We start from the raw sequence: 26,753 nt of genomic DNA on the forward strand, positions 1-26,753 counted from the left end.
GAATGTGCTTTTTCTGTGTGGAAGCTGTTGGGTAATTTAGTTCAAAGTCAACTGAACTTCTTTAGTTACTTCAGAGATGACGTGTCCTACTGTAGTAGGGCACCTACAGCAAGTAGCCAGTCTGGTTTTTTAGCATCAGTTAGAAATATCTCTATTTATGTACACGAAACGTGACCTTCAGACCTGTTGTGGTCTGCTAGGTAATACCCCCAGAATGGCTTGGCACAGGGCTTGGATTTATGTCCTTCTCTCTTTACCTTTTTTTACCTCATGCTGGAAGTGGGCACAGTACCTCGGGCTTGAGGGTGGTCAGGCCCAAGCCTGTGCATCTGTTTGAGGAATAAAAATAGCGATCTTTGTTAAGCAGCTGTTATAGATTTTACAGAGTGTATTTTCAACGTTCAAAGCCCGGTTCAGCCCAGCTCTTCTGCTTCAAAGAAGCACACATTTAGGGATCGTACTACAAACATGGTTTGTGCAGTCCTTCGAAAAATAGCAGGGATTTTTTAGTTAAACCAGTATGGGAGATAAAGATGGTTTATTACTTGCACAATAAGAGTGTTTCTTAATGAGTGAATGTGAAATAACAAAGTGGATGTTGTGAAGAAAAGACAGGCTGTGACCCTCTATTGATGAGAAATATGTAAGCAAACAGTTTGTAATACATATTATGGTACAACACGTGCATAGGAACATACACCATAAATACATAGAATTTGATTGTAACACGTATGTTTTGTTTATGTAAAAATGAGAATCTATATATTACACAGAATAATAATCACAGAGAATAGCTAAATCATGCACAATCGGTGAATGCTGGAAGTGTTTGTATAGGTTACATTTTTACAAAGAGACTAGCGATTAATCTGGTGACATTTAATAAAGTATATTCTTGGATTCAAACAGGTAGTAGAACAGCTTGGGTAATTGCATTGATGAGGAGTTAATGGGGCAATGTAGGGGAAGGTTGCATTGACGTGTTTGCTCTGTTTCTATTTGGACAGAGTTAAAAGTTTGGCTGAGGCATCGGTTACATCACTGCTGCCTTGCTTGTTCTGGTAGAATTGCAGTTGGTTCGCACTGGTGTAGCTGGGGCTGGATTCGTGATCTTTGCTTCAAGAAGGTTGCAAATAGCATCTTTCACAAGCACTGCATTCACCTAAGAGGGAAGCAGAAACATGCCGTATACATATGTTATTAATTTGCTTCTTTTTGGCGAAAATTTGCATGGCAAAAGAATTCAGTAAGTTGTAATAAAGCTGGAGAACAAAGAAATTGCAATTTCCCTGCGTATAAACCACGCATAATCCCCAGTGAGCAGTTAGCATTTGGGGAACATAGGAAGAACTCTGCTGCTGGCAACATCTGTCTGGCACGTGCGGTCACATCCTTCACAGCTGGGTTACCTTCCACTGGCTTTTCTTGCAATGAAGTTGACTTAATAATTGTCCTTATGTGCCCTAGATAAGTTGATCTCTTTTCTTTAGCTAGCAGGGGAAGCAGAAGTCTCTCAGGCTTACAAAATGATTAAGATGGAACTTCCAGAAACATCTCATTTCTGAGGTTTTTAGCCATTGATTTTTCCATGCTGCACTTCTCTTTGTTTACACTGCTTTCATTGTTGCTACCGCTCACAGACTGGCGGACAGCCAGCAAAGAGTTTGGCTGACTTGTCCATCTGTCTGCACTTCTGCTCGCAGTCAAAAAGATTTTGGATCCGCAGCCTAAAACTTACGTAGTCAGTTCCCCTTCAAGCTCTTCTTTAAGAAAATCACAAAGGTGAGAGAATGGTATGTAACTAAAGGAAATACATGCATAATAACTTCATCTGTAACTGCCTGGACACCATCCAGCATTAGTATTTAGGATGAGAGCTTTTATAAAGTCATTCTCTTTTAAACTTCTGTTGGCCTAAGTGGTGCAACTCCCCTTCTAACACCGCCTTCTGTTGGTCACTTCTCTGAGGAGTAGACTTTCATTTTTCAAATTCTAGTGGAAATAATCGACTAGGTTTAAATAGTGGGAAAAATAATAATAAAGCATGACTTCTCATTAAAAGTCTTGATAAATATATTGTAGAAATTTCGCATAATTTCATGCTACCAGATAGGAATGGTCATTCCCGGTCTGCAGCAACTTGTTAAGCCTCAATATGTGATGCGTGGGATTTCTTATTGTAATGTACTTGGTTTTATTCTGAAAACAAGTTTGCAGATACCTACAGTTAGTTCCAATGCGTTTGGGTTGGGTAATTTTGTTTTGAAAGAATAGTCATAGTCCAGCATCTTTAATCCAAGTACAAGTTTTCTTTCTAAGCAGAGTCCTTGGTAACAGAGGACACACAAAGCGCAAAGACGTGTCATTGCTATGTTCATATGCCTGTGGGAAAGAGGATCCTCACAAACAGATGTTATGTGTGGTTAGAAATCTCAGTATCTTAAGTACAACTCTAACACATGGTGCTTATTACTTACTGTACTTATTGCCTCCTGTATGCACGGAGTTCGCAGCACATAGTTGATGTGCTCCCTAGTGCTACACGGCTTCAAACTGAAGATTTGTCACTTACCACTTAATGTGGGGACTGATCTGACATGAACCTTTGAATCTCACAGGACACTGGGCTATTCCCTCTCCTAATTATGGTTTTTATGATTTCCTGGACGGGGTGCTTGTGAAGGGATGCATGCAGCTATCTCTCAAAAATATTTCTTTTACAGAGGGAGGAAAGAATAGTTTGTTCTACTAGATAAAATTGGGTCCTTCTCCGGTTCTGTACCATCAACGGCAGAATCCTTTGGGTGGGTGGGTGAATGTTATTTAGGAAGACTGAAATGTCAAGCTTTACCTCTGATAAAAACTCTTCCTTAAGCTCTTGAAATGCGTTCCAAATTTGTAGAATTAATGAGACAACATTTCAGAAGGTTCTTATAGCCCTCCTGAGTTTTTAATTTTCTTTTTTTTTTCCTGTATTTTTCTTAATTTTTATGGATATACTTACTCTTGAACTGAAAAGCAGAGTTACTAAGGCAGGTTAGCAGGGAAAGCTGTATGCGGTTTGTTTGAAAAATAGTGAGAGAAGAAAACCTGTTTGGGGCTCCTGGTTTTGTGACTCAATGTGCTGATCCAGCAGCTAATGAGTCCATCGGATGCTGCAGTATCTGTCCCCTGGGGAGCCCGTTTTTCTGTGCACTGCATCCCAGGTACTCACAAAGAGAAACCAGAAAACAATCAGCCAAGTACTTGAGGGAGATGCTCAGCCCTTTGAAGCAGATGAGGTTCATTCTGCCTGGTGGCTTTTGGGTTTGGCCGCTGCGATCGCTGGTCAGACCGAGGACGTGCCCTTGCAGAGCAGGCTCACAGAGCTGCAGAGCTGCCAGGGATGAATTGTCCGGGCGTTTTTCCATCTTGCCTCCCTGCTGGCTGCCGAGGAGGGCACCCAAACCCATTTTCAGCAGAAATTTCCTTGAACTGAAACGGTTGCCCCAGATTTATACCCAGTCAGTTTTCAGATGTGTTTTCAAAGGAAACCATGGAAATGAAACTTTGAATGTGTTGGCATTGTAACTTGTTCATGCTGATGTAAAGATCTCGCTGGCGTTCGCACTGATAGTGGGCACTTTTCCAGATGTGCCTTTGGAGAGGCCCAAATGTGCTGATGTCCCTAAGGAGCCCCCAGCTGCGAGGCAGAGCCCGGTGCATGACGGCAGGAGGTAGGGGCTGAGCCGCCTCCATTCCAGGGGTTTCTTGGCTATCACAACCCTTAGCGTGAAATGCACAGGTCAGGTCGGTGGTCTTTGCTAGCTTGTGCCAAGCACCAAGCTGATGGCAAGCCTGAATTAGCCAGAGGTTTGAATGCTGCTTCCCAGATCCTGTCCTGAGCTTAATGCCAACACATGGGGTGAAATCTCCTCTGGGGTGACCTCTGTCTTGAATTCTGGGTCTAGGCACTCAGGCTGTCTTATGCTTCATGGCAAAGGAGAAAACTATTGTGCTAATTGGAGGCACATTGCTCTCTCTGGACAAAAAGGGAAATGCCCTATTTGGCCAAATGAGGAGATATCGTGGCAAAATGGAAAGCTGACAGTGTTTTGACAGGTGGGAAAACAAATCCTGTAAAAGATCCACAGTTGAGGAAGGCAGATGATCCACCTCAGTACTGAATGAACCGATGCTTTCCAAAGCACCTGAGGAGCATTCCAGCCCGTGGCTGTACGGAGCTGCTGCTTGTTCGTTCTGACTTGTACGCAGTTTGATTTGCCACAGGTGGGCGAAGGATGAGCTGTGTTCATGCCCGGTCTTTGCTTTCTGGTTTTCCAGTCACAAAACTGGAATTTGCTGGATGACTGGCAGCTTGTTTATTGTATGATTCAGTTGTGTGCAGGCAGAGCTCAAACCTGTGGCCGTTTTCCGTGACAAAGGAGCCAGAGACTGTTACTGTCAAATCCCTGTGCTCAGATTTACAGCCAGATTTCCTGCCACTGTCACTGTCTTACGAACACTGGGTTGGTGGCTAGGTTTTTTTGCTTGAAGTAGAAAAGTATTATAGCTGCTGCAGGGTATATTCCCACAACTTCTGGTATGTGCTCAGTCCCACCGATTTAGAACAGAGGTATGGCCGCCACATTTTGTGAGTGCGCAGAATTTTCTCACCAAGTACAGGAAAAATGGCTAAGCTTGAGATTAAAAACATCTAAATTGTGTTTTCAGCTCTGTCAAGGAATTGCTGCTTTTTTGTTGTTGTTGTTTTGTTGAGTTGTTCTTGCTGACTCAATTTCCTCATCTGTAAATAGGAATAATTTGATCTCACATAGTTAATCTCTCCATATATGAGAACTGTATATCTAAATAAATATGAAATGTCATGTCAATCTGCAACTATCCTTGGTGTCTGAAAGAAAAATAACAAAAGCAAGGGCTGATATTGTTTTTTCTCTCTCCTTTTTAAAACTATTGAAACCTAATTTTAAGTTGTAAATAATAACAACTGTCTTAAGTACTGATTTGTTAACTATGGTATTTAAAGGCATGGTTCAACCAACTAAATGCATTTGAGAGCACGTCTACCTGCCATCCAACTTTATCTAATTCACATGGTTTTGTATTTCTAGTGAGCTAACTTCATCCTAGAGCCATGAACACAGCTGAGACTAGATTACTACCCTGCCTCGCTGCAAATCCTGACAGGCAGTACGAGTTACGGTTCGCAGCAGTTCTGTTTTTGTTCTCTGAAGTGGCTGGCTCAGCTATGCTTTGCCTTCTTTTCTCGGCAAGGTTGGCTAGGAGGTACTTCTAGCCATTAACTAACGCTCCTCTAATTCCCAGGGACTGTCATCGGCAAATCCAAGGACAGTTGTGCATTTGATTCATGGTCTGCCAGTCTAAACGGCACCCTGAACCGCCGCAGTTTTGCCCTTGCAGTCTTAGCGACAGCAAGTTTTGCAGTTGGTTTTCTGGGTTGCTTGGCCTGTGAAGCCATAGGCCTTAAGGCCGTAATCAAAAAACTATAATCCACCCTGTGGAAACGTCCAAAAAAAAAAAACCCCAAAGGGGGAGGGAAAAGGTCATCTGTAAATAAGCAGCTCCTAAACTGCTCTGGTGTACACGGATGTCTGCCACAGCTTCTGGTGAGTCCATGGTTCAGGAGCTGCAAATCAGGGATGAAGCCAAAATCCCATTTTCTCTCTGAAATTGCGGTAGGCTGGTGCCAAATGAAGCCTCTGCTTCTGCCCTTTCAGAATGATGTGTGCGTGTGCTAAAGTAAGCATGTTTAATGATTCAGTAGTTGGAAATTCCCCTTAAATATCCTCTAGGTTACAGCTAACGGTCAAAAGAGACCTGAATGTGGGTTGAATACTGATTTTCCTTGATCTCTTATATAGTCCAGGCCATACCATTTGGCTTTAAGAAATGAGCCATATCTTAAATAAATGAATTCTTGGTATCTGCCTGATCATCTGTGGCCAGGCATGTCTTTTAGTTTAGTTTAGATATTATTTCTTTTTCATTTACTGCAGATTGTGTCAGCGGTAATTATGGTGGTCCAGTAGATGTAGTAAAAAGGAAAAAATAAAAATTCTAGTCTGAGTTGTGATACCATTTCCATTGCACCAACTTGCTTTAGGGAAAGGACACAGGTTTCAGGACTGATGTTGCTTTCTTTGCTTACTCGACAAAGCAAGGAGTGTAAGATACAGAGATAGGCTGCTAATCCGCATTTTACAGAGTGAGAATGGAAAATTGCCCAAGCATAAGGATGGCTAATGAGATATCTTCTTTTGCACAGATCTGAAACAGGAAGGAATGGAGTGCTGGAAGGCTGGGGGAAAACCCTGGGTATTTTTGGTTCGTTTCCTGGAGGACAAGGCAGCCTCACCAGGATGCTTAATGTTATCAGTGTTATAAATGCTGCCAAATATCACCAGCTGTTACAGGTGGATCGACAAGAATCTGAGCATCAAGTGGGCAGGAAAAGTGTATCTGAGAAGTAGCTGCTGTTGAACCCCTTTGAAGCACAGCAGGAGGACCGTGGAAGGAAAGCTACAGTACTTTTGGATGAAATAAAGAATTTTGACACCTGAGGTAGAAAATTGTGTGTTTTCATGCCAATGCAATGACTTATGATGACTTTAATGTGTAAAATTGAAAAAGATACTTTGTGAAATGTTGGCAGTCACTGCCTTGTGATGCTCCTTACTGTTGTGGGTGCATTGTTGATAAGTAGTGTTAGCTGGGCAGTAACTGCTTTCCTTACAAAGGCTTGAATTGAGTTTTCATTTAGATTTGGAGTAAAAGGAAATTACTTCCCCCCACCCCCCCAACCTTCATTAATTGGGAAAGAACGAACCGCAAGCTGAGTCACGAGCAAAGCACCCACCTCGATGGAGAATGGGGTGCAAGGACAGGTCTTGGTGCTGCTCAGGAATGTTTCTTGCCTGTGTCTCTTTCGGACCATCCCAGACCTAAATTATCTTCCTGAGAATACCTCCACCAGACTGTCACTGTTTCCACAGAACTGAGTTTTGACCAAGCCTTTAACTTTTCAGTGGGAAAAATATTTTGTTGAAGCAGTTTTTGGAGCACTTCTGATGAAAGCAGCCCATCGTTTTTACAGACAGAAAAACTATAGGGCTGGACAAATCTTAGGAGCTAAGCATCTGCTCTGAAAATCAACAGATAATAAAACAGGGATGAGCCTGAGCATCAGCAGGGCTGCAGGGCTCTAGTTCCTGGGGTTCATCCGAAAGCTGTCTCCAACATTTGTATAGTTATAGATTTGACAAATCATGCGAGAATACAATCTTTTTCCATACACAGAACAACTGTGTATGGAATATCATATAGCTGAAGGAGCAATATCGCGCAGCTGAAAATTTAGTATTTACTTTGAAATAACTGAAGTATTTTAATGAGAAAGGATTTTAAATGCATTTTGCATCTTTACTGTATGGTCCTGATCATATTGAAGCTGGTGGTGTAAGCTGGATTTCTTCCACATACTGAAGCGTTTAGGTTGTGCGCCTGCAGTTCAGGTCCTCTTCCCCGTCGCCTATGGATCGCAGGGCCAGCTTGTTGCTGAATTGAAGCTTATCGCTGTTTAAAACCAACCCAGCATGGGAATAACGGTTTGAAGCCTACCTGCAAACACACACAGACAAAAAAACCCCAAAAAAACCAAAAAACAAACACCAAAAAACCCCCACCAAACCCCAAAAAAAGAAAAAGAAAAAAGGTAATGTGGTAATTGGTTTCTCTAGGAAAAAGCACATACAGTGAAACTTTCCACGCAGGGTATTTTGCCAGGAAGCGTGTGAGTGTCAGGCAGAGCCCTAATTACTCTCCTGGCCCATCTGTGCCTTGGGGAATTTTTACGGGGGTGGGGAGAACCCCCTGCTGCTGCCCTCAGCCCCGCTCTCGGGCAGGGAAGGGCCGGGGGGCAGCGTGCAGCCTGCCTGCCCTGAGGGTGCCCCCCCACACACGGCAGGGTGGTCGCCCTGCATTGTTGGCGGCTGATGTGCTTATCAGGGGCAGGACCGAGCAGATAAGGCTCCTTATGTCAAAGCTCGCTGTAAATACTTTCGGGTGCTTATACTTAAGCCGCCGGTGTGTTTTGAGGAGGTGCTGAAAGTATCTTTGCAGCCATCCAGCCCGGGGACGGGGGGGTCCTGCTAAAACAGGTCGGTTTCTCTTTTCGATGAGTTTTATCCAGGTTAACGGTGAACGGTGTTATGTAGGTGGGGAAAAAGTGAGGAGCCGGGTGTGCGCGGAGAGCGGCGGGGGCCGGCGGGTTTGCGGGATGCGGGAGGGGGGAGCTGGGTTGCGGCTCGGGGCACCTGCCGGTGCTCGGTGTCACCGCGGCGGGGGGATGTCTGCCACCGCACCCGGCGGGAGGGGCTGCGGGGCGGGCGGGGAGCCCTGCGGCCGGGGGTGCGGGGCAGTAGGGGGAGCGCGGCGGCGGGGGGCGCAGCGCGGCGGGACGGCCGGGGGCCGGGCTGCGGGGGGATTGCGGGGAGCCCGCCGGTGGCGGCTGCGGAGAGTGGGGCGGCGGGGCGGGCGGGGGGGCTGCGGGAGCCGGCCGGAGGGGGTGCAGGGACCGGCCCCCGGAGCCCGCCGGGCGGCGCTGCGAGGCCGGGGCGGGCGGGGGCCGGCGGGCGGCGGCGCCTCCGCCCCTGCGAGGCGCGGGCGGGGAGGGGCCGGGCTGCGCCCCGCTCCGCTGGCGCCGGGGCAGGGCAGCGGCGGCCGGCGGCTCGGGGCGGCGGCGTCGGGCGGCCGCAGGACGGCGGGCAGCGCCCTGGGGCGGCAGAGGTACGGCTCCCCCGGTCCCCCGCCCGCGCCGGCCCTTTGTTGTGCCGGGACCCCCCGCGGGGCTGGGGCCGGCGCTGCGGAGGCCGGGGGGTGGTGGTGGGGTGTTGGGGGGGCGGCGGTGCCGGGTCCGGGTGCCGAGCGGGGGAGTCCCGGCGCCTCCCGGGGGTCCCTTCCCGGGGGTCCCTTCCCGGGGCGAAGCGGCGGCCGCGGGCCGGTTCCCGGGCGTTGTGGCTGGCTCAGCATCCCCCGGCGGCTGCGGGCGCTGGGCGCTTCCCTTCGGCGTGGGTGCTGGTGCGCGCACCCGCAGGGGTGGCCCGGACCCTGCCCTTTAAAATACGAACGTGGGTGCGTGGTGCTTTTGCTGGAGAGAGACCGTGGCGTCTGTTTCTTCTTGTCTGAAATAATTACCGTGCGCGCGCGCCCTTCGCTTAATTCCAAAGAGCGGGCTGGGTTGGGGGTCCGGGGAGCCAGCGGGGTGATGGACGGATCCTGCCGTCCGGTAACTTTGGGAGAAGAGACCTGAGAAAGGGCTTTCCAGGGCCGGGTCGTTGTCCCAGAGAGCCTCCCAATTTAAGATTATCCGTCTGCGCCTGGGGAGGCGGAGGCAGCAGGGATTCGGGGCAGGAGGCTTTGGGAAGGGCATCCCTTTGTTCCTCGGAGCGGCCAGCCTCCCCGTGCCGGCCAGGGGCAGGACGGGCACGGGTCATAGGTGCTGTGCTCCCTTGTCGCCTTGTCCCATCTGCACCTACATGCGTGCGCCGCTCACTTCTTCCAGTAATTTAAACCTTTGCAATTTCAGATGATGCGATTAAGGCAATGGCTATGTATTTAATAAGGACCACTGTCCCAAAGGACAACGGTAACGGTAATGAAATAAAAGCTAGCTACTCTTAAAACATATGCTGGAGAAAGTAAAGTATATCCAGATCAGGAATTACCCCTGGAAAATGTAAAGGTTGGGGAAAATGGCTGACTCTGCAGTTTTTGTGTCGAATCATGAGTTTCCTATATCCGGCTGTCCTATTGTTAATTGTGAATTAAGGCTGGCAACACGCTGCCCATCCTTCCCTGGATGAATCATCACTTTGTCAAGCCCAGTGTCAAAAACAAGGCTTTCCCCAAAAGCGCACACTGTTAGGGAACAGAAATAGTCCGACCCATCTGTTAAAGTAGCGTTCGCTGCTTGGCTGCTTTTAAACATATGGAAGGTAACGATGTTCTTCGTGTGTTTTCATTTCCAGTTGTCCCAGGCCTGAGTTTAAGAATGTCTTTAATTTTGTGCTTAACGCAACGTGCTGCCTCTGGCTTGACTCTGTGTGAAAGTGGAATGGTTGGACCGTTCCCGTTATTCCCAGAGTAACATACAGTGGTTACCACTCATGTCGGTGTTTACTTTTGTTGGCGATTACTGGTGTGTTAGGTTACTACCCATTCCCCTTCTGCCCTTAGGAAAGAAGATGTTTCTGAAAACACCTATGTGGTGTTAGGTGGTGTGTTTGATGGACATCTTAAAATCTTCTGCCTGTGCCTGGGCACCACAAACAGGTTGAATGCTCTGCATGGTGAAGGTGAAAGAACTCCTGAAAGCATCTTAGATCACAGAAACTCACCTTTTTCTTTGTTGGTTTTTTTTGGTTTTTTTTCTCTCGCTTGAGAGACCATGTTAAATCATGTCTGTGGGAAGGAGCTCTGTGAGGAAAGGATGCCAGGGGACGGTAGTTGAGTTCAGCTACGTGTTAGCCCTTTCAAACATTTTGCAAGTTTTGATGTAATTCCCTTTAGAAGGGCAAACGTACATTGCGAGTCTACTAGTGCTGCTGGGGGAAGGGAAAATAAAAGTCTGGCAAATGAGAGGAGGAAGTGGGAGAGAAAAATTGGAAACATAAGCAAAGCCATTAATTTTTCCCACTGTGCACTCTTAAGAAACTGCTGGCAATATCCTAGAGATACTCTGCCTCATGGAAGTGTCATGGACTGGCTTCACATGATCCTCTGAGATCATCTGGTTTCTCTGAGCTCTGTGGGAACAGAAGTGCCTCGTGTTGGGAGTCTGATCTCATCTTCCTTCGGCAGCAGTAATAGCGGTGGCTTGGGGATCGGAGAGGAAGGTGAAGCAAGCGTGAGTGGGACGGTTTGGAGAAGAGCTTAGTCCTCGTGCAGGCCAGTTTGGATGCTCTGCACTTCCTCCCGTCCCTTGCCCTCTGTGGTCAGAGCTGGGACAAACGCTAACGTGCCCGCCAAAGCCAAGCGCTCTGTCAGTTTGCTAGGCTCATGTGTCAGACTGCCCCGTAAATCTTACCTTATAATTTCATTCATCCTTTTTATTGTGCTAATGAAGACCTAACTGAAATGGAAAATGGTGACTTGAGCGATGGTATGCGTCAAGCTTGGGGAATTTCCTGAATCTGATGAGAGACAAAAATAAAGGCTCCCCCCCACCCCCCGCAGTAGCAGTGTACTCAGTCTTTTGCATTCTCAGAGCCTTCTGAGTGGCTTCTCCTGTTTGGTGGGCTCTGCTGGCGGGGGGTTTGGGAAGGCTGCAGTGGGATGCCCAGCCCTGGAGTTCTGTAACCTGAGCCACAGCTTTTTCCCTTCCACTGGGAAAGGAAATAACAGCTCCTATTACAGCCTTATGTAACCTCTCCATTCATGTCCTTCAAAAAGAAGGAAACCAGAGCGCTTGATTTCTGATGGATAAACTAACATCAAGGCGTGCTGTGTCAGAAAGAAGCAGTAAAGAATTTTCTTCTGTTTTGCAGTTCCTCGAATGAGGAGGGGGGGAAAATAAGTAAAGATTTTTGTTCTGCACTGGTGGGATAGTCAAAGGGCTGCAGCTCTCTGTCATGTGCTGTGAAGTAGCTGTTAAGGAGGATGTGGAACTGCAGCAGGGGTCTTTCTGTGACTCCTGGTGAGTTTAAGCATTAGTCTCAAAACATTCACCCTTTACAGCTGTGCCCAGTTTGCTTGTAGGCTGTGGAAGCTTGGCTCTTCTGCTTTTGTGGCTCCAGGTTCTGGTGTCTGAGCAAAGCGTGGAGAGGAGGATCTCCTCTTTCGTTAGCTGTTGGACTTAAGCCCAGTTTTAGGGCTTAAGGGAAGAGGAAAGTGAGGTTCTTAAAACATTTCCATGTCCTTTCGCATTTATAAAAATATGTAAAAGGACCACAGTAGGTATTTCTCCCTTTGAATAGAAGTACCTCTGCTCACTAGAAAGTAAAGGAAGACTCTCTGTGACGCAGTCTGGGTTTCCCAGCTTCCATACCTCAGTAGGGACTTACTCTTTTCCACACTTTCTCATCATTTTGGCCTTTGGTCTCCTGCCAAGCTGTTTTTTTTCTCTAACCAAGTGGCCTCCTCTTTAATTTCCTCTGGTATCTGTCCCCCATCCTCCAGAAGTCACTGGCGTATCATGCTGGTTGCAGTTGTATCCTGTGTCTTGGAGGCTGGTAGCTGTGAAATGGGTGGCTTGATCCTCAGGGACCAGCCTGGCCTTTGACAGGCTCTTTGACAGTTTTTATGGTATGTATGGCCATTTTCAGTGACTCCTGCCATTTTTGATCCTGTGCTCTGTGTTTGAGGAAACTTGTTGTAAACCCAAGCAGTTTATCTCCCCTTTTGCTTACCTTTCTTTTAAGTAGCTCTAGAGTCTTTGAAGTTACTTGTAGACTCGAGATTTTAGACTAATGTATCGTCCAGCCACAGGGCTAGAACCATCCAAATTGTATTTCTGCACGTGAAGAGCTAGTGGCATAGCTTTTAGAGAAAACTGTGCAGACGATTAATGTTTCTGTCCCTCCTAACTCCTTATTACTGGGAAATTTCCCAGTTGGTATCTGCAAGTAAACTTCTGTCCATTTCTTGGTATATTTTAACTCTGCTAGCAGAGTCACTGTGGTGATGAAAGTGTTTCAGTGGGAAAGGCTGAGGTTTCAAAATACAGTTTTAGATATGAAGAAGACGATTATCAAGTCCCCTTTTTGGATGCAAGCTGGTTGGGGTATCCTTCTGTGCAGTCAGGTTAGCAGGAGTGATGGACCTGCAGCATCCTTTCTCACGGGTGGAAAAATGTAGACACACGCACGTGACACAAAACATTAACGCTCCAGCTTTCGGGAGGAAAGCAGTCAGGAGGTGACCTCTAGCCTAAGCAGCCAGATTTAACGTTTCAGTGAACAAGTTGCAGGCCCAAGATAAGGAATCCAAATATCCAGAGTCCTAGGGAGTGAGGGTGAGAAACATTTACTGTCACAAGGATTTTTTCCTTTGCAGGGGTGGAGAGTGGGTGTATCTTGGGTTTTAGGTAATTAATTGCCTTGTCCCTGGCTTTGTGCAGCACTGCCTCGAGCTGCTGTGGTGTGTGGGTGTGCTAATAAACTTTTGTCTTGTTCTCCCTCTCTTGTAAAGGCAGCAGTCCTTGCGAGGGTCTTACAGTAGCAGAAATCCTTACACGGGAGCACCTTGAAAAGAAAAGATACCGGGAAGAAAGGAAAAGTATATAGGAAGGAGAAAAACGAGGAGCTAATTATGAGGAATAGGTGCTGAGTAACGGAAGGGTTGGTGGGTGCTGTGCTGTCACAATTACTTGCTGTACACTTCTTTGTTTTCTAAATACAGGCAGCAAGGAGAGACTCATTTTTCCCTACTGTCAGCAGAAAGGAGGTTTTTTTGAAAGTTTGTGACCACAGCCTGGTCAGCATTGGTACAACTTTCCTGGGCCCACAAATACGCTCTGCATGCAAGCTCTTCTGCTGTTGATTTTCTGCTGCTTTTTCTGAAATTTTCCATAATTTCCATAGTTTGTATGCTCTAAAGTGCTACTGGGGTTACTTTGCATTAGCAAGAAGCTGCAGGATTTACTACAATGGAAAGAAAACCAGGTAGAGAGCAGTCACATCCTGAAGTGTTTCTACTCTTTTATATGCATTTTCTTTATGGAGTCTGTTCTTCCTGGTGTGCACAAGAGCATACCAGTGTTTGGATATCTTTGTGAGGACTTGGCCTCAAGGTAACCAGTTTTTATGCACAATGGAGCATATGTAATGTCCTGATACTGTGCTTTAGTCTTTTCCACTGACTTTTGAGAACCTGCACCTAAGAAATGAAATAAGAAAACCGCTGGGTGATAAAGTGATGAATTCTGTATCTTGGGAAAGCAGGAGCCAAGGAGGTTGCACTTACTATCTGGATTTTAATGCCTTTGTGTTAAGACACTTTGCAGGACAGGTAAGGGTGTCCTTGTAGATCAAAGAGGTATCCTTAAAGTCCTTATTGCGTAAGGAGTCTTTGGATGGTACTGCATATGAGGAGTTAGTTCTGTTTCTAGGAGAGCTGTTGAAGGGAGTGAAGTTGGTATTAATCCTCTGCATCGTTCCTCTGTGGAAGCAAATAAACAGCTTAACAGAGAGGCACTGGTGACACTGGCTGAGAGGTGAGGTGAGGAGGTGCTGTTTCTTCTGGGACTCTGGGGACCCATTAACCATCCACCAAATAGCTTTGCTAGAGCTTCGTGTTTGAGGGCCCAGGGAAGAGCTTTTTGTAGTGGAGCTCATGCTTACCCGATGTGAAGGAAGGAGTACGTCAGATGCCTAACTTGGGGCAGCAATACCAGCTGCTCTACCCTTTCATCAAGAAGCTTGGAGACAGGTCAGGAGGAAGATGTTCGGGTTGAAAGGCAGATTATTTTGGGGGTGTAGTTAAACCTACAAGCTAAACAAGTAACCAGTTGGTTACTTGAACATCTGGAGACCCTTCCTACCTTTTACATGTAAGAGGAGGTCTGTGACTGATGGAGCAGTTGAGCTTAGTTGCGTGGGGTAAGCTAGGGAAGTGCTGGTTCCAGGGGAAGCTTTGGAGAAGGAAGAAGGGTAATGAAGGGGGTGAAAATTAATCCCCATCTCTCTGAGGGAATATTCCTGGTTGTGGTGAGGAAATATTGCTGCCACAATATACCAGGTATCCTTTGTAAAGCCTTGGTTAACCCTTCTCAGCAAAGATGGGCTTATATAGGAGTGGGAGCAGAGAAGGGCTGTTGGGGTGCTCGGGGGGATGGGGAAACCCCTGAGAGGAAAATGAGCAGTACCGTCTGTGCTCTATTCAGAATGAGGACCATGAGACGATCCTCTCTAAATAATTTTCCTGGGAAGGAGGAAGCACATTTAAATTTAAAACAGAACAAAACCCCGATAGCATTAGCACAAGCAAGAAGTGGATGTTGCCTGACCGTAAATAAATTTAGGCTAGAGATTGGGCACGCTGCAGGGGCTATTTCCCATGAAACGTTAGAAGGCTGAAAAACTGCACTCTGGAGTAGCACAGGATAGTAGTCACGATCGTATGATGCAGCGGTTTTGCAGAAGGATACGGAACGTGCAGAAGAGATACAGCTACTACTGCTGTTGTGCAGTTCCCAGGCTGTCGGACTGTGGATGTCGAAGGGGCTCTGGAGGTTGCCTCCCGCAATCGATCCAGGAGTGCAGCGCTCTGCTCAAACGGAGTTCACTCCAGGAGAAACCCTGAAAAACCTTTTGGCAAGCCAGGGTAGAGCCGGAGCTCCTCGTACTTTTAATAGATGTGTGACGCAGGGGCAGCTTGCCTGTATCTCATGCGGGTAGATCTGTCTGCTTCCCAAAGCTGCCAGGTGATGGTTCTCGCTGGAACAACGCGAGGGAAAACGCAGCACCTGTGACTATACGCTGAGTTGGCCGTGAGACCGGCTGCTCTGCCGTGGGAGGGGGGTGCTTTCTCTTGATATTTTTGGAAGGTGTTCCTCTTTAACTCCGCAAAGTGTTATATTTCATTTGGAAATGCCTTTGTTGATCACACTAGATGTTAATAAGAACACTGTCTGCTGGTTTCTAACTTCACAGATGTCTGGATGAGAGGCATTCATGTGTGTTAAAATGCAGCTTCCTGAACCGCTCCCATTGTCCAAGATATCTCTTGGAAAGGGGCGCACAGGAATAGCTTGATACTTGGGATACACAAGCGGCATACCTGGATTTAAAACCTGATGGCTTTTATCCTGCAATTTCAGGCGTCCTGCTGAGAATGGCTGTTGAGAATGAGAATGACAAAACTGTGGATATAGTTCAACACTTGAGACAAGCAAACATGTCTAAACCGTGCACATAACTTAATCTAAACCTCCTCAGCCCTTAAAGAGATGCTTTTTTTTATAGCTTGGGTTTGGGCAAATACTGCTTCCTCTTCCTGCAACACTTGCATCCAATTTTTTTAAAGACCCACCCTCCGCTTTTCATTAAAATAGCAGTGTTTTGCTGAAGAGAAATTGATGTGCAGAACAGACAGTGATGGCAAATGGCGGGGTGAAACCTTGCACTGTTCTGTACCTTGGCAGCTAGTCCTGGGAGAAATGGGGCTGGCTGAGGCTGTCTTCCTGCAGGATTTTCTCTTCTGATGGACTGACTTCTGAAGAAGCAATAATTTCCATCTGAAGCTTTTCTGTGGCTAGGGAATTTTGTGGAGCCATTCTCCTGCAGTGGCTCAGTGGTACTTAAGAAGGTGTTTGTTCTCCTTGCAACCCGTGTCTCTGATGGGACGCTTATGCTCAGATCTCCTCTCCTGCCTGCTTTAACAGACACATGGGAAATGAGGTATTCTGGTGGCCTTTGCTTCTCCGTCCTTTGAATGAAAGTCAGCGTTAGGCACGTATGAGAGAGTAGACATACAGACCAGGACAGCTGTGTACAGCTAGCACAGTGTGTCTGATTTTTATAAAATATTAGGCTAAAAGCATTCCAAATATTATTTACGGATATTACAACGAGCTCGTCAGTGAGATTTCCAGGAGGGGGAAGTGGCAGTAGGGAAGAGTAAGATCTCTGGGGTGGTGTTTGGGTGACTTCTTCTCCTTTGGTTTTTAAAGGAAAAGGAACGGTGTGGAAATGCACAGTGCTTTCGGCCGTGCAGGTTTTAGCTTTATGCAGGCTTTTGCTGCTTGGAAGAGAATATGGGTGCGTGGCGACTTGGCCCCTGCTCTGTGGGTGACTGCGTGGGTGCGCTGGTGCCTGCTGGCTGCTCTGGGAGTTGGGGTGTGCTGGGTTGTCATGGGTGGCTTGGTGGTGGGCAGATAAGGCCACCAGCGCGTCTTCTGGCATCCGCGTTTCCTGAAGCTGATTAGCTTTGTGTTTGTCCGTGCCCAGTTCAGTCTGGTTCAGTGGCCGCCGTGATGACTTTCAGTGGCAGCTTTTCCTTCAGCTCTTGGCAGCTGAGTGAAGCTACAGCATTACCTATTCTGTTACTCCATGTTCTGCATATCTTCAAGGCTTATCGCTGGCAGCTTAACAGGCAAGGCACACCGGCATTTGGGGAGAAGATTAGCGTGTACTCTGCTATTTTAACCCTGTAGCATTAAGACATCTTGCAATACCCACCTTACTGACATGCTATAAATTGATGTTCCCTCCAGTTGCCCTGCCACGAGCAGATTTCTTTTGCCTCTGTCAGGGCAGTGTGGTTCATGTGCTGACTGGAGGAAAGCTGGTGTGGAAGGGGAAGAAAAAGTCCTATCATAATAAAAGGATAAATGGACAATCTAGATTACAGCTCCCAAAGGACTGAAACCTCAGCTGAAAGAAATGTTTTGACTTTTTGAGGGCTGATTGGTTTTAAGTGATATTTTGTGAAGCTCTGCCACTGGGAGATCTTTCGGACACAAGCTCTGGTGTGGTAGCAGGCTACTGGTGTGTGACATGCAACAAACCAAGGACATCCCCCAAAATAAATAAGTGCTGCCTTGGGTTTTGTGCCCCTGTTCTGCAACAGCTATGCAAACATCACCTTTGGATTGGGCAGGATCCTAAAAAATGGGCAGAAAATGTTAAGCGGCAGCTTGAAAGATGAAGATAATCAGTTTAGAAGGGCACCCCCTGTTTAGTGGAGTTCAGGTATCCAGTAGTAAAAGCTAATTTTTGTGGTGGTTTGGCTTTTTTTGGTGGTTTTTTGTGTGTTTGTTTTGGGTTCCCACCCCACTCCACCCCCCTGAAAAAATGAGGTTGTTTTCTTTGCATTCGTGTTCTGTACTGACAACTTTTTTAAAAATTCTGTTGTGTGAAGAACACCGTCAGTCTGAAATGAAGGCTTTGGCTTAGGGGAAGAGGCAGGACCTTTGACAGCTTTTGGTTTTGCAGTCATGTTTTGCTCCTTATTCTGAAAAAGATTCAAGAGAATCTTAGCAAGGTATATGCCAAAAAGAAACCCCCTTTATTCCAGAATGTTTTATCCCTTTCTGTAGATGTGGACCTGGAATAAAACTCTGTGGTTAGGCAGTGACTAAGAAAAGTCTAAGTGTAAGAAACCGCTGTGGATCATGTTTCTGCTGAAGTCAGTGGGAATTTAACCAAGATTTTGGACCACAAGCAGCCTTGTTAGTGAAGACTTATTTCTAGATGCATTGAAAATGCCCAAGGTGTTGTCCCCATTAAGCAGTAGAAATTAAAAAGAAAAAAGGAAAAAAAAAGATCAGATTCCAGAATAACTATTTACAGAAAAGGCTATTCCACGTCTAGAATCTTTGAAGCCTGCCAATATAATCCAAAATATAATGGAACTTTTGCAGGGTAAAAATGGGGTACCAAACACCCTTCGATTATTCTAAGGCTGCATTTTAGCAGGTATTAAAGAAGGGTGCCTTAGCAACGTTGAAGGACCCAAATGTTTTTCCCAAATCCTTGCGTGACTGTATGAGCAACCCAGAGGAGTTAAAGCAAGGTTGCAAGTTGACTTAAGAAATAGAGCAACCCCTGAGTGCAATTACTGGTGGCAGTTACTGTGTTGTGGTTGCAAAATAATTATTAAAAGTAATTTGAAAACCTGTACTGCTGGGAGTATAAAGTAGAAATAGCAGAATAGATACACCCCACAGTCTCTTACAGCAGGTAGTATCCATAGCAGAAAGATGCCTTAGAGAAATGCAAACACAGCCCCTCGCTCCTTCCCCCAGGCTCATGAATTAGCCTTTTATTAGGGAAGAGGAGGAGGGCAGAGACGTATCTTCTGCACACGTGGCTTTGGTTATTTTGATTTTGTGGTGAGGAGTACTGTGCATCTTCGATGTGATACGAGAGTGGTGCGTAGGTAGCCTCATCACACAGGATGCGAGCAGAGGCTTCTCTTTCACTTTTGGGGGATTCATGACAACTAATTACTGCTTAATGTAAACCGTGACCAAGCTGATGTAAAAACAAAAAACCCACCCAAAACCCCCAACAAACCCCAAAGAACTCCAGCAACAGCCACCAGACCTCTCCCCTCTGCCTTTATAAAGGACCTGAGTCGTGTTAACAAAGTTTCAGCCACTGTTTATGTCAGTAGGAGATAATGTCCCAGCGAACATTTTGTACACGTCCTAATGAAGTCTAATTATTAAACTACTAAAAGATGATAGTTTTTCATGTGGTTGCAGCTGTTGTCGAGCAGTACCTTAAGTGGCCTGTTTATTTCTTGCAGATTACCCAATCTTTAGCCAAATGCGTGGCCTTTGGTAGCAGGAGCCAGCAGAGCGTTCATTTCTCCGATGGAATTCGGCTGGGCAAGTCTGTCATCTAAATTGCAGTCACTGGGTCCTAATCTGATGTTGCTAAAGAGCCGTTCCCATTTAGCTGATGCTGAATGCAAACATTCCTGCAGCCCTAATACAAATATACCCCGTAATGCCCCATTTTCCTTTTGTAATTCACCGGAACTGTTTGTTGTTAAGTACTCGAGGAATGTGGTACACATGCGTAATGTTCAACACTTTCAGAAAATAAAGAGAAGTTGCGCAAGGTTTTTTAAGTAATAGCTCTTGCGGTAGGTGAGGTGTGAGAAACATTAGCTAACCCAAAAGCCCCGAAGTATAAACTTTTTCGGTTTGGAAAACACTGATTTGTTCAGTAGGACCGTGGGAGGAAAAGGAATTCAGAAGATACTCGGACGTTGGCCAAACCAAAAGCAAAGATGGAGAAGCAGAGGAGGCGGTTCGGTTCTTTAGGAGTGCTTTTGCCTCTTGCGATACCTGTTAACCTTGCTTCTGCATTCTGTCCGTCAGGCTTCGCAAGGCCATCGTGCAGGAAGAAATCACGGGCTGCAGCGTGGCATTGTTTTCTGGATTGTCTTTTCTTCAGCGCACCGATGGTGACAGGGCAACCCCCTGCGAGCGGTCACAGCCGGGCAGGAGGCTGCAGGTGCTCCGAGCAGGCAGCGGCCAGGCAGCACGTAGGGAATGCTGCGTGCACCGCTCCTCTGCAGCATCCAGAGACTAAAACAGGGTGGGGGGGGGTCTGGAGGGAAAGCAAAGATTATTTTTTATTTATTTTTTTTTAATGTTATTAACATTTTTCACGCATTCTGACATCGGGAAATCTAGCTTGGAGTGAAAAGGGCACTAGACCAGTTTAGCTGCAGCCTGCCTGGTGACCCAGCACAAGGTGGTTCCAATGAACTGGCGCCTTCTGGGCATCAGTCAGAGAGGCCAGTGATACGTGGGGTGTGCTGGGCAGCGGGACAGGGTGGATGTAAATCCTGCCTCGTGCTGAGTTGGTATTGTCAGGAGTAGAACAAGGCGGCTGAAGTGCCTTTGGCTTTGTTTTGCTAAGGTAGTGACACTGTGTCCCTAGCTGCTTTTTGCAGCAGTGGCCTGTCAGTGTCCCCGCTCAGTGTCAGCTGGTGGGTCCTGGATGGAGAAAAAAGGGAACGAGTGGGCAGGTGTAATTGCAGCCTGAGGGGGGCCCAGGGTCAGACCTGGAAATTGAAATCGGTTTGAACTCTGCTATTGAATTACTGATGTAGCAGGTTGTCCCAGTTAACTCTTACGAAAGAAAAAGGTGGTTATTTTCTGCAGCGGGTTGGTGGTAGTGAAACCAAAGGCTTTTTGTTGGTTGTTTTTGGTTTTTTGTTTGTTTTTTTTTAATACTCAGAGCTTGAAGTATATGCAAGTCCATCTATTGTGTTGGTTTTGGTGGGAGGGGAATTGTCCTTTTGCTGCAATGCCAGAGAGGAAAGCAAAGCCACCCCTGCAGCCAGTGGTAATTCCAGCGCAGCTAATGCAGGAGTGTGCGAGGGGCTGCACATCTGTCGGAAGCTGCTGACAATTGCTGTTTTACTGTGTCAGAGTGCTGTGGGAAACCTTGGACAATTCCCCAACACGCTGTGTGCCGATAAATGGGGTATTACTTCATTTCCCCCTCAGAGAATGCGTGAACTTAATTGTACAAGGCTTTGGGGGGCTTTGCCTATTCTCTGTGTCATCTTCTATTTATAGTTTTCATTAGCTCTTGGCTCAGACCTGCTGATAAGGCTGCTACAGCTGCGGGATAGTGTAATGTTTAATTTGCCATCCTTGTGGCCCAGAGGGATGGGAGGGTTTTAGATTCAGCTGGCCTGGCTGGCTGGCAGTCCCGGGCATTGCGAGTAGGAGATACAAGAGTCCGTGTTTTACGAGGTGATGCTTAGTGTGTGGATAAAAGCATTTTGCAGGCGTAGCGTGCCCAGCACTTCTTGTCCCGAGCCTGTTGTCCAACATAAACCAGATCAAGCTGCGAAGGATTACTGAATGGTCTTTTTTGTTTTTCTGAGAATGGAGACATGTTGAAAGCGATCTCGCTCTGTTCAGTGGAGGTGGAGGTACAAGACCGAAGTGAGGAGGAACGGATTTGACAAATGACTCCAGTGAAGGGAGATGTTCTGAAATGCTGCCCATGTTTGCTTTCAGGATAAGGAGTGTAAATCCGGGAGACTTAAGTGGTCAGTGGGTGTAGGAGAAGAGATCAGGGAGTGTTTGAGGAAGAATCTGATTTACAGACTACAAGCATTAGAGGAATTTTGCTTTTTTTTTTGCCAAGCTAATTTGTTGCCATATTAATAATTGGTGACTGGAATCTTTATAGAGCTCTTTTTTTTTTTTGTGATGTCAACAGAATGAGATGTTGCGGTCACAAAAGCAAGGTGTTAGGTAAATCAAGGGAGTACCACTTATATTTTTAGGTGATGTTTTAAATTGAATTTCCCGTTTGAAATTACAGCACCTCACAGCAACACCTCCATCCGCTTACCTCCGTCCGCCTTCCGCCATCCAGCAGTCTTCATTGAAAAATCACTAAACGTGTCCCTGTTTTAAAGGACACAGCCCGTTCTGGTTCTTTCCTCAAACCCGATTCCCTGTTTGTCAGCATTCCCACCAGCACAGCTGCGGTTTCAGTCACGACGCATCTCTCAGGCACTGGGACCATGTTTTGGTCCTGTCCCTCTCGTAGTCCTGCTTCTTGGAAACGGTTCTTGAGAAAATGGTTTTCATCATTTGCATCATTGAGAAATCATCTTTTTAAAGGTGCATGAATATGGGCAGAGGCGGGAGCCGCTTACTTTTTCATACTGCTCCCCAAATTGTGGTGAGCACGCTGTCACCAGCACTGATGGGAAAAGATTTCCAGCTGTGCAGCATCTTTGAATATATGGCAAATACAAGTACAAAAATACTTGGACGTGGATTTGGATGGAGTTTCTGAGCTTAGTGGCGTATTGCTAAAAATCTTGACTGAAGCTTAGTCTTGCAGCGTCACAAGGCTTTGGTTGTTTATTTTTTTTTTCTGTGCAGTGTGCTGATTTTGGAGGTCTTTTTCAAAAGCTACTTTTAAAATTAGTATTTGGTATTTTGAAACTGCTCTAGATATTGATCTATTAAATTCTTCTAGGAGATTCAATTCAATTATTACGTTAAATCTAATTGTTTAATGTTGTGTTTAAACGTTGTTGGCTTTTCTTACCAGTGCTTTTTTTTCCCTACCTGTTACTTGCGTTAGGCAACCAAATTACCGCACAGGCTGGATTTGCCTTTGTTGTTAGCTAAACCAGATCAGGGGTTATGGCTGGGGACTACCAACACTGCTGTGGCAGAATGCTCTTGAGTCATACATCCGTGTATGAGGTGATCTTTAAGCAATATTTTGCAAAGGCTAAGGTGTTGCAAATTGTGATGAGAATTCAGCGTTAAATGAGATGTCTAGGCTTATTGTCTGATTTTTTTGATCACCAGTGTTTCTAATATTTCCTAGCTCCAAGTTAACAGAAATATTTTAACTGTAGTACGATCTTAAATTATTGTGGAGAAAAAAACCAGCTAAAAATAAATGCTTGACCATAATATTGAAATTTTCAAATATTTTGATAAAATAATATTTGTGTTCAACTTTCTGATCCAGCTTTTAGTGGTAGATACAGCATCTTTGTGCACCTCTTCTGCAAAACATGCCTCTGAGCTTGGGAATACGTGAATGTTCTTGATGGGTTTGGCTGCTCTTGGTCTTGAAATTCCCGAGCAGTGATGCATGAAGTGTGGTAGGTGGTATGTAATTTCACAATGGTAGATGAGGTATACGACTTAAAACTTAAATTTTAGGTTGAAGTTGCCCATATTAGGATTTTTATGTTGGCTTTTTTTTTTTGGCTACAAACTCAATATTTAATAAGTTCCATACTTGAGAAGGACTGTGTGGTGGTTTTTTTTTTTCCAGCCTTCAAAAATTATTTGAGCATTAGTTGATGTATGGGAAGTAATTAGGTCATTGAAACAAGACTGGTAGTTTAAAGAATTTGTCTTAATGGGATGCAGAAGTTGAAGTGATACCTCTGAAAAGATTTTGTCAATATTTAAAATTTTTTTGGTGATTGAGAGGTGAACTTTTAAGAGTAAAAGTATCTTTCTCTACAAAAGTATTTCTCCAGTGTTTTTGTTTAAAATAAGTGTCCTTTTGTTTGTTTAGCAGAGTTGACTCAGCTTTGGTTGGTTACCATAGTTCAGTGCTGTTTTTGCATTTCCATGTGAATTTCCAGTAATTCCCAGGCTGGGTTCAGGTTTTGGGGATCTTGCTGTATCACTTCCGTCAGCTGCCTGTGGAGCTGCGCTTCTCTTCGTTGAATTTGGAAAAACATCAAACACCGCTGAAGTCTTGATCTAACATCCCTCGGATGTCACTCACTGCTCAAAAACATCAAATGACATGTAGTAACGCAGTGGCTGTGGACAGAAGCAAGAGATAAAAGACTTTGCTTGTTTTAACTTAGTTATGTGACGGACAGCTGCTATGGCAACTTAACGCTGATTGTACAAGGTAGTAGCTGTTCAAAGGCGTTTTAAAAAACAAGAAAAAATTTTGAGAATTAAAATACGCTGCAGTGGTAGAGCGAGGACAGCCTGATGGCATTCCGTGGAGGAGGGGTGACAGCCGACCGGTGCAGCCCAGCCGTCGTTCTGTGTAGCTGTAGCTGGTTCTCGGTTTGTGTGGTCAGCAAAACTCTTCTCTCACCTCTGGTGCCCTGTTTGCCGGCCGCCGCTGCTAACACCTTCATTTTTCAGCCTGGTCATGAAAACTGAAAGCAGTAACTATGTGCTTGGAGCTCTTGAGCCTTGAATCTTCTCTAGCATTTGGATTGGAAGGGGAACAGGCTGGGAGCATCAAATAGGTGTCGGGTTTTGGCCTGACCTTGACTTCTTTGTCTCAGTTACTTCCTTTTATCAGGTTTGATGACTTCGTTTGATCCTGGTCCCCTCTTTCAGCCTGGCTTCTGCCTTTTGCCGCTCCAGTCATATAGGCATAGAGTCTCCACTGTCAGCTGGATCGTTGCTGCCCAACGAAATGCTCCCTTAAGCAGTAAAATCACAAATAAATCCATAACTTAATTAGTCTGGCTAGGAAATGCAGTAATTTGGTAGCTTCGCGTAACCAAGGGCAGTGCTGTACCAGAATATAGGTACTCTAGAGTACAGAGTTCATGAATTAAGATAAAATAGTGCGAGTTTTGCCTCTGAGCGGGTCCCCTTAGTTGGTTTCCAGTCAAAAGTTGACGGAGTTGGAGCAACGCAAATGAGAGGGAGAAGGAAATTCAGGTTAGGATACTGACAAATTTAACGCTAATTTGATACACTGGAGATGCTGAGGAAGCTTTTGATAAAACTTGGTTTTGCGTACGCTTGAGTACTGTGTTGAAGTTGTCCAAAAAATCTGGATGTGATGCCCACTGGAATCTTCATTCCTGTTTCTTGCCATTTCATATTTAATGTGTAGTGGACCAGAAGGCTTTGTTGACTGTTAGAAGTTAAATTTTTGGAGTTGTGTGGACTCCCTGGGTAGGTAGAATAACTTTGAGAATTTTCCTTAGGAAAGTGATTTTAAAGCAGCATCATTCGATGAGGTTTATAACTTGTACCCCTTAAACAGTGTTACTGGATAATGCCTGTGAAAAATTAGAATGATTTTGAGCTAACTTTGCTCTTTGTTTTATTTTTGCTTCTTCCTTTGCAGGAGAAAATGGCCAAAATGGAGGTCAAGACGTCACTTTTAGACAACATGATCGGAGTGGGAGATATGGTTCTTTTAGAGCCACTTACTGAAGATTCGTTCATCAATAATCTGAAAAAGCGCTTTGATCACAGTGAAGTATATGTGAGTATATGTTAACAGATAACATCCTATGAGGAGCTGTGTTGTCTTGCTTAAAATACATGTTTATTTGTGAGGATACACATAGACTGAATGCCTGAGCGTAGTCTGTCATATTAGGGATATTTTAAACCTTGCTTGTGCTGTACTCTTTCCTGTGCTGCATTGTTTGCATTTGATCTTTTCCATCTGGGGTATTTTTCCTTTTTCTTTTTCCCCATTGCACAACGTGGCGGACCTCTATTTTCGTACAAAACAGCTCTAGAACTAGTGGTGACAGTAACTTTGATAATCCTGTTGTCAGAGGACATCACACTTGTAAATAATTCACGTGCAGGGAAGGCGCTTCCAGGATGTGAGAGCACGTTGATGTAGAAACAATGCACAGCTGGAGTATGCCAGGGCTACCTTACATGTTGCCTGCTATCTTTGAGTTGCAAAAAAAGTTATGTTTATTAGAACAGTTGAATTTTAAGCTAGAAACAATGAGCTTGGATATATGTGGAAGTAATCAAAATCTTCAGGCATATTAATCTCTGAGTGTTGATTGATAGAAAAGGTGTTATGGACCAGCAGCTGAAACACAGGCAGGGAGTGAAGAGGCAAGCTGTGATTCCCGTTAAGCCTTTCATTTCCTGCTTCATCTCACTTTGTTCCAGTTTTGTTAAAATGTGCACACTGTTGTATCTGTCGTACTGCTGAGGCTGTGTCAGCCGAATGATTTCTAGAGACTTTCCAAGACTGCTGGTGGAAGTCTTTAAAGAGTAAAGCTGAAATATTTAAAGCAAAGTATAGCTGTGATCCGCAACCAATTGCGTCTGCAGCTTATTGCAATCAAATAGGTGTGTTCTGTACTTTATTATAGCTTAGCCTTCCCCCTGCTTTTTGATTTTTAGTGTGACTATATTTTTGCTTCTTGCTAAGCGTTTGAACCTTTGTGGTTGCATTATAACTTTTCCTTTCCATCCTGCAATATGGGAGGATCTGTGTAATTTTTGTTTCCTTCTTCTATCCCTTGGTTATAGTCTGTGCTTTTGTACCTCTGCTATTCATTGTCTACCACATCTTTCTTCTTCTGTTTTTAATTTTTTTAAAAAATGTTTTTTATTTTAATGCTTAGATTTTTTTTTTAAGACTCAATTTCCCTGTTCAACTATGCCTTTTCCATTTTCTATAGGTATTAGCTTGGTAATGCACAGCTGCACCTGTCTACTATTGTCACCTCCACCTGTTTGCTCCTTAAGTTTGGACCGACAATTTAAACAAACCAGAAAATTAAAATAAGACAAGGGATGTCAGTATCTATTAAAACCTTGTTGGAGAAGAAACCAAAACGATCTGTATTTGCAGAAAGGTTTCTTCTGCACTGGTTAAAAAAAAAAATAAAATCTTCCTGATACTTTTTCAGAGTTACATTTCCAAAAACGTGTGTCTTAAATTTTCCTTGTTCCTTGAAGATGCAGTCTCTTCCCTCTCGATGACCCTTAGACATAGAATCGGGCAGGTAGGTACCAG

General features: G+C 45.3%; 1 protein-coding gene and 1 long non-coding RNA gene across 7 annotated transcripts in view; one reads left to right on the forward strand and one right to left on the reverse strand.

The window, feature by feature from the left end:
* Positions 1-873: 873 nt before the first annotated feature.
* On the reverse strand, positions 874-7,535 carry LOC121093168. The gene is made up of 2 exons (XR_005829505.1): positions 7,448-7,535; positions 874-1,162 (listed from the first exon to the last, which is right to left on the reverse strand). It is a non-coding gene; the product is annotated as an uncharacterized LOC121093168 (long non-coding RNA).
* Positions 7,536-8,741: 1,206 nt separating this feature from the next.
* The window catches only part of MYO1B (myosin IB), a 113,145-nt gene continuing 95,133 nt past the window's right edge, over positions 8,742-26,753 (forward strand). For 5 of the 6 annotated variants that reach the window (XM_040605212.1, XM_040605214.1, XM_040605210.1 and 2 more), the window contains exon 1: positions 25,101-25,241. In XM_040605212.1, coding sequence (XP_040461146.1) covers positions 25,107-25,241 — 135 coding nt within the window. In that variant the 5' untranslated portion in view covers positions 25,101-25,106. Of the gene's footprint in view, positions 8,809-25,100; positions 25,242-26,753 lie in introns of those variants that run through there. The other variant, XM_040605211.1, reaches the window with a different exon arrangement.

Source organism: Falco naumanni, chromosome 8 (assembly GCF_017639655.2).
Source record: "Falco naumanni isolate bFalNau1 chromosome 8, bFalNau1.pat, whole genome shotgun sequence".
In the NCBI taxonomy this organism is placed as follows: domain Eukaryota; kingdom Metazoa; phylum Chordata; class Aves; order Falconiformes; family Falconidae; genus Falco; species Falco naumanni.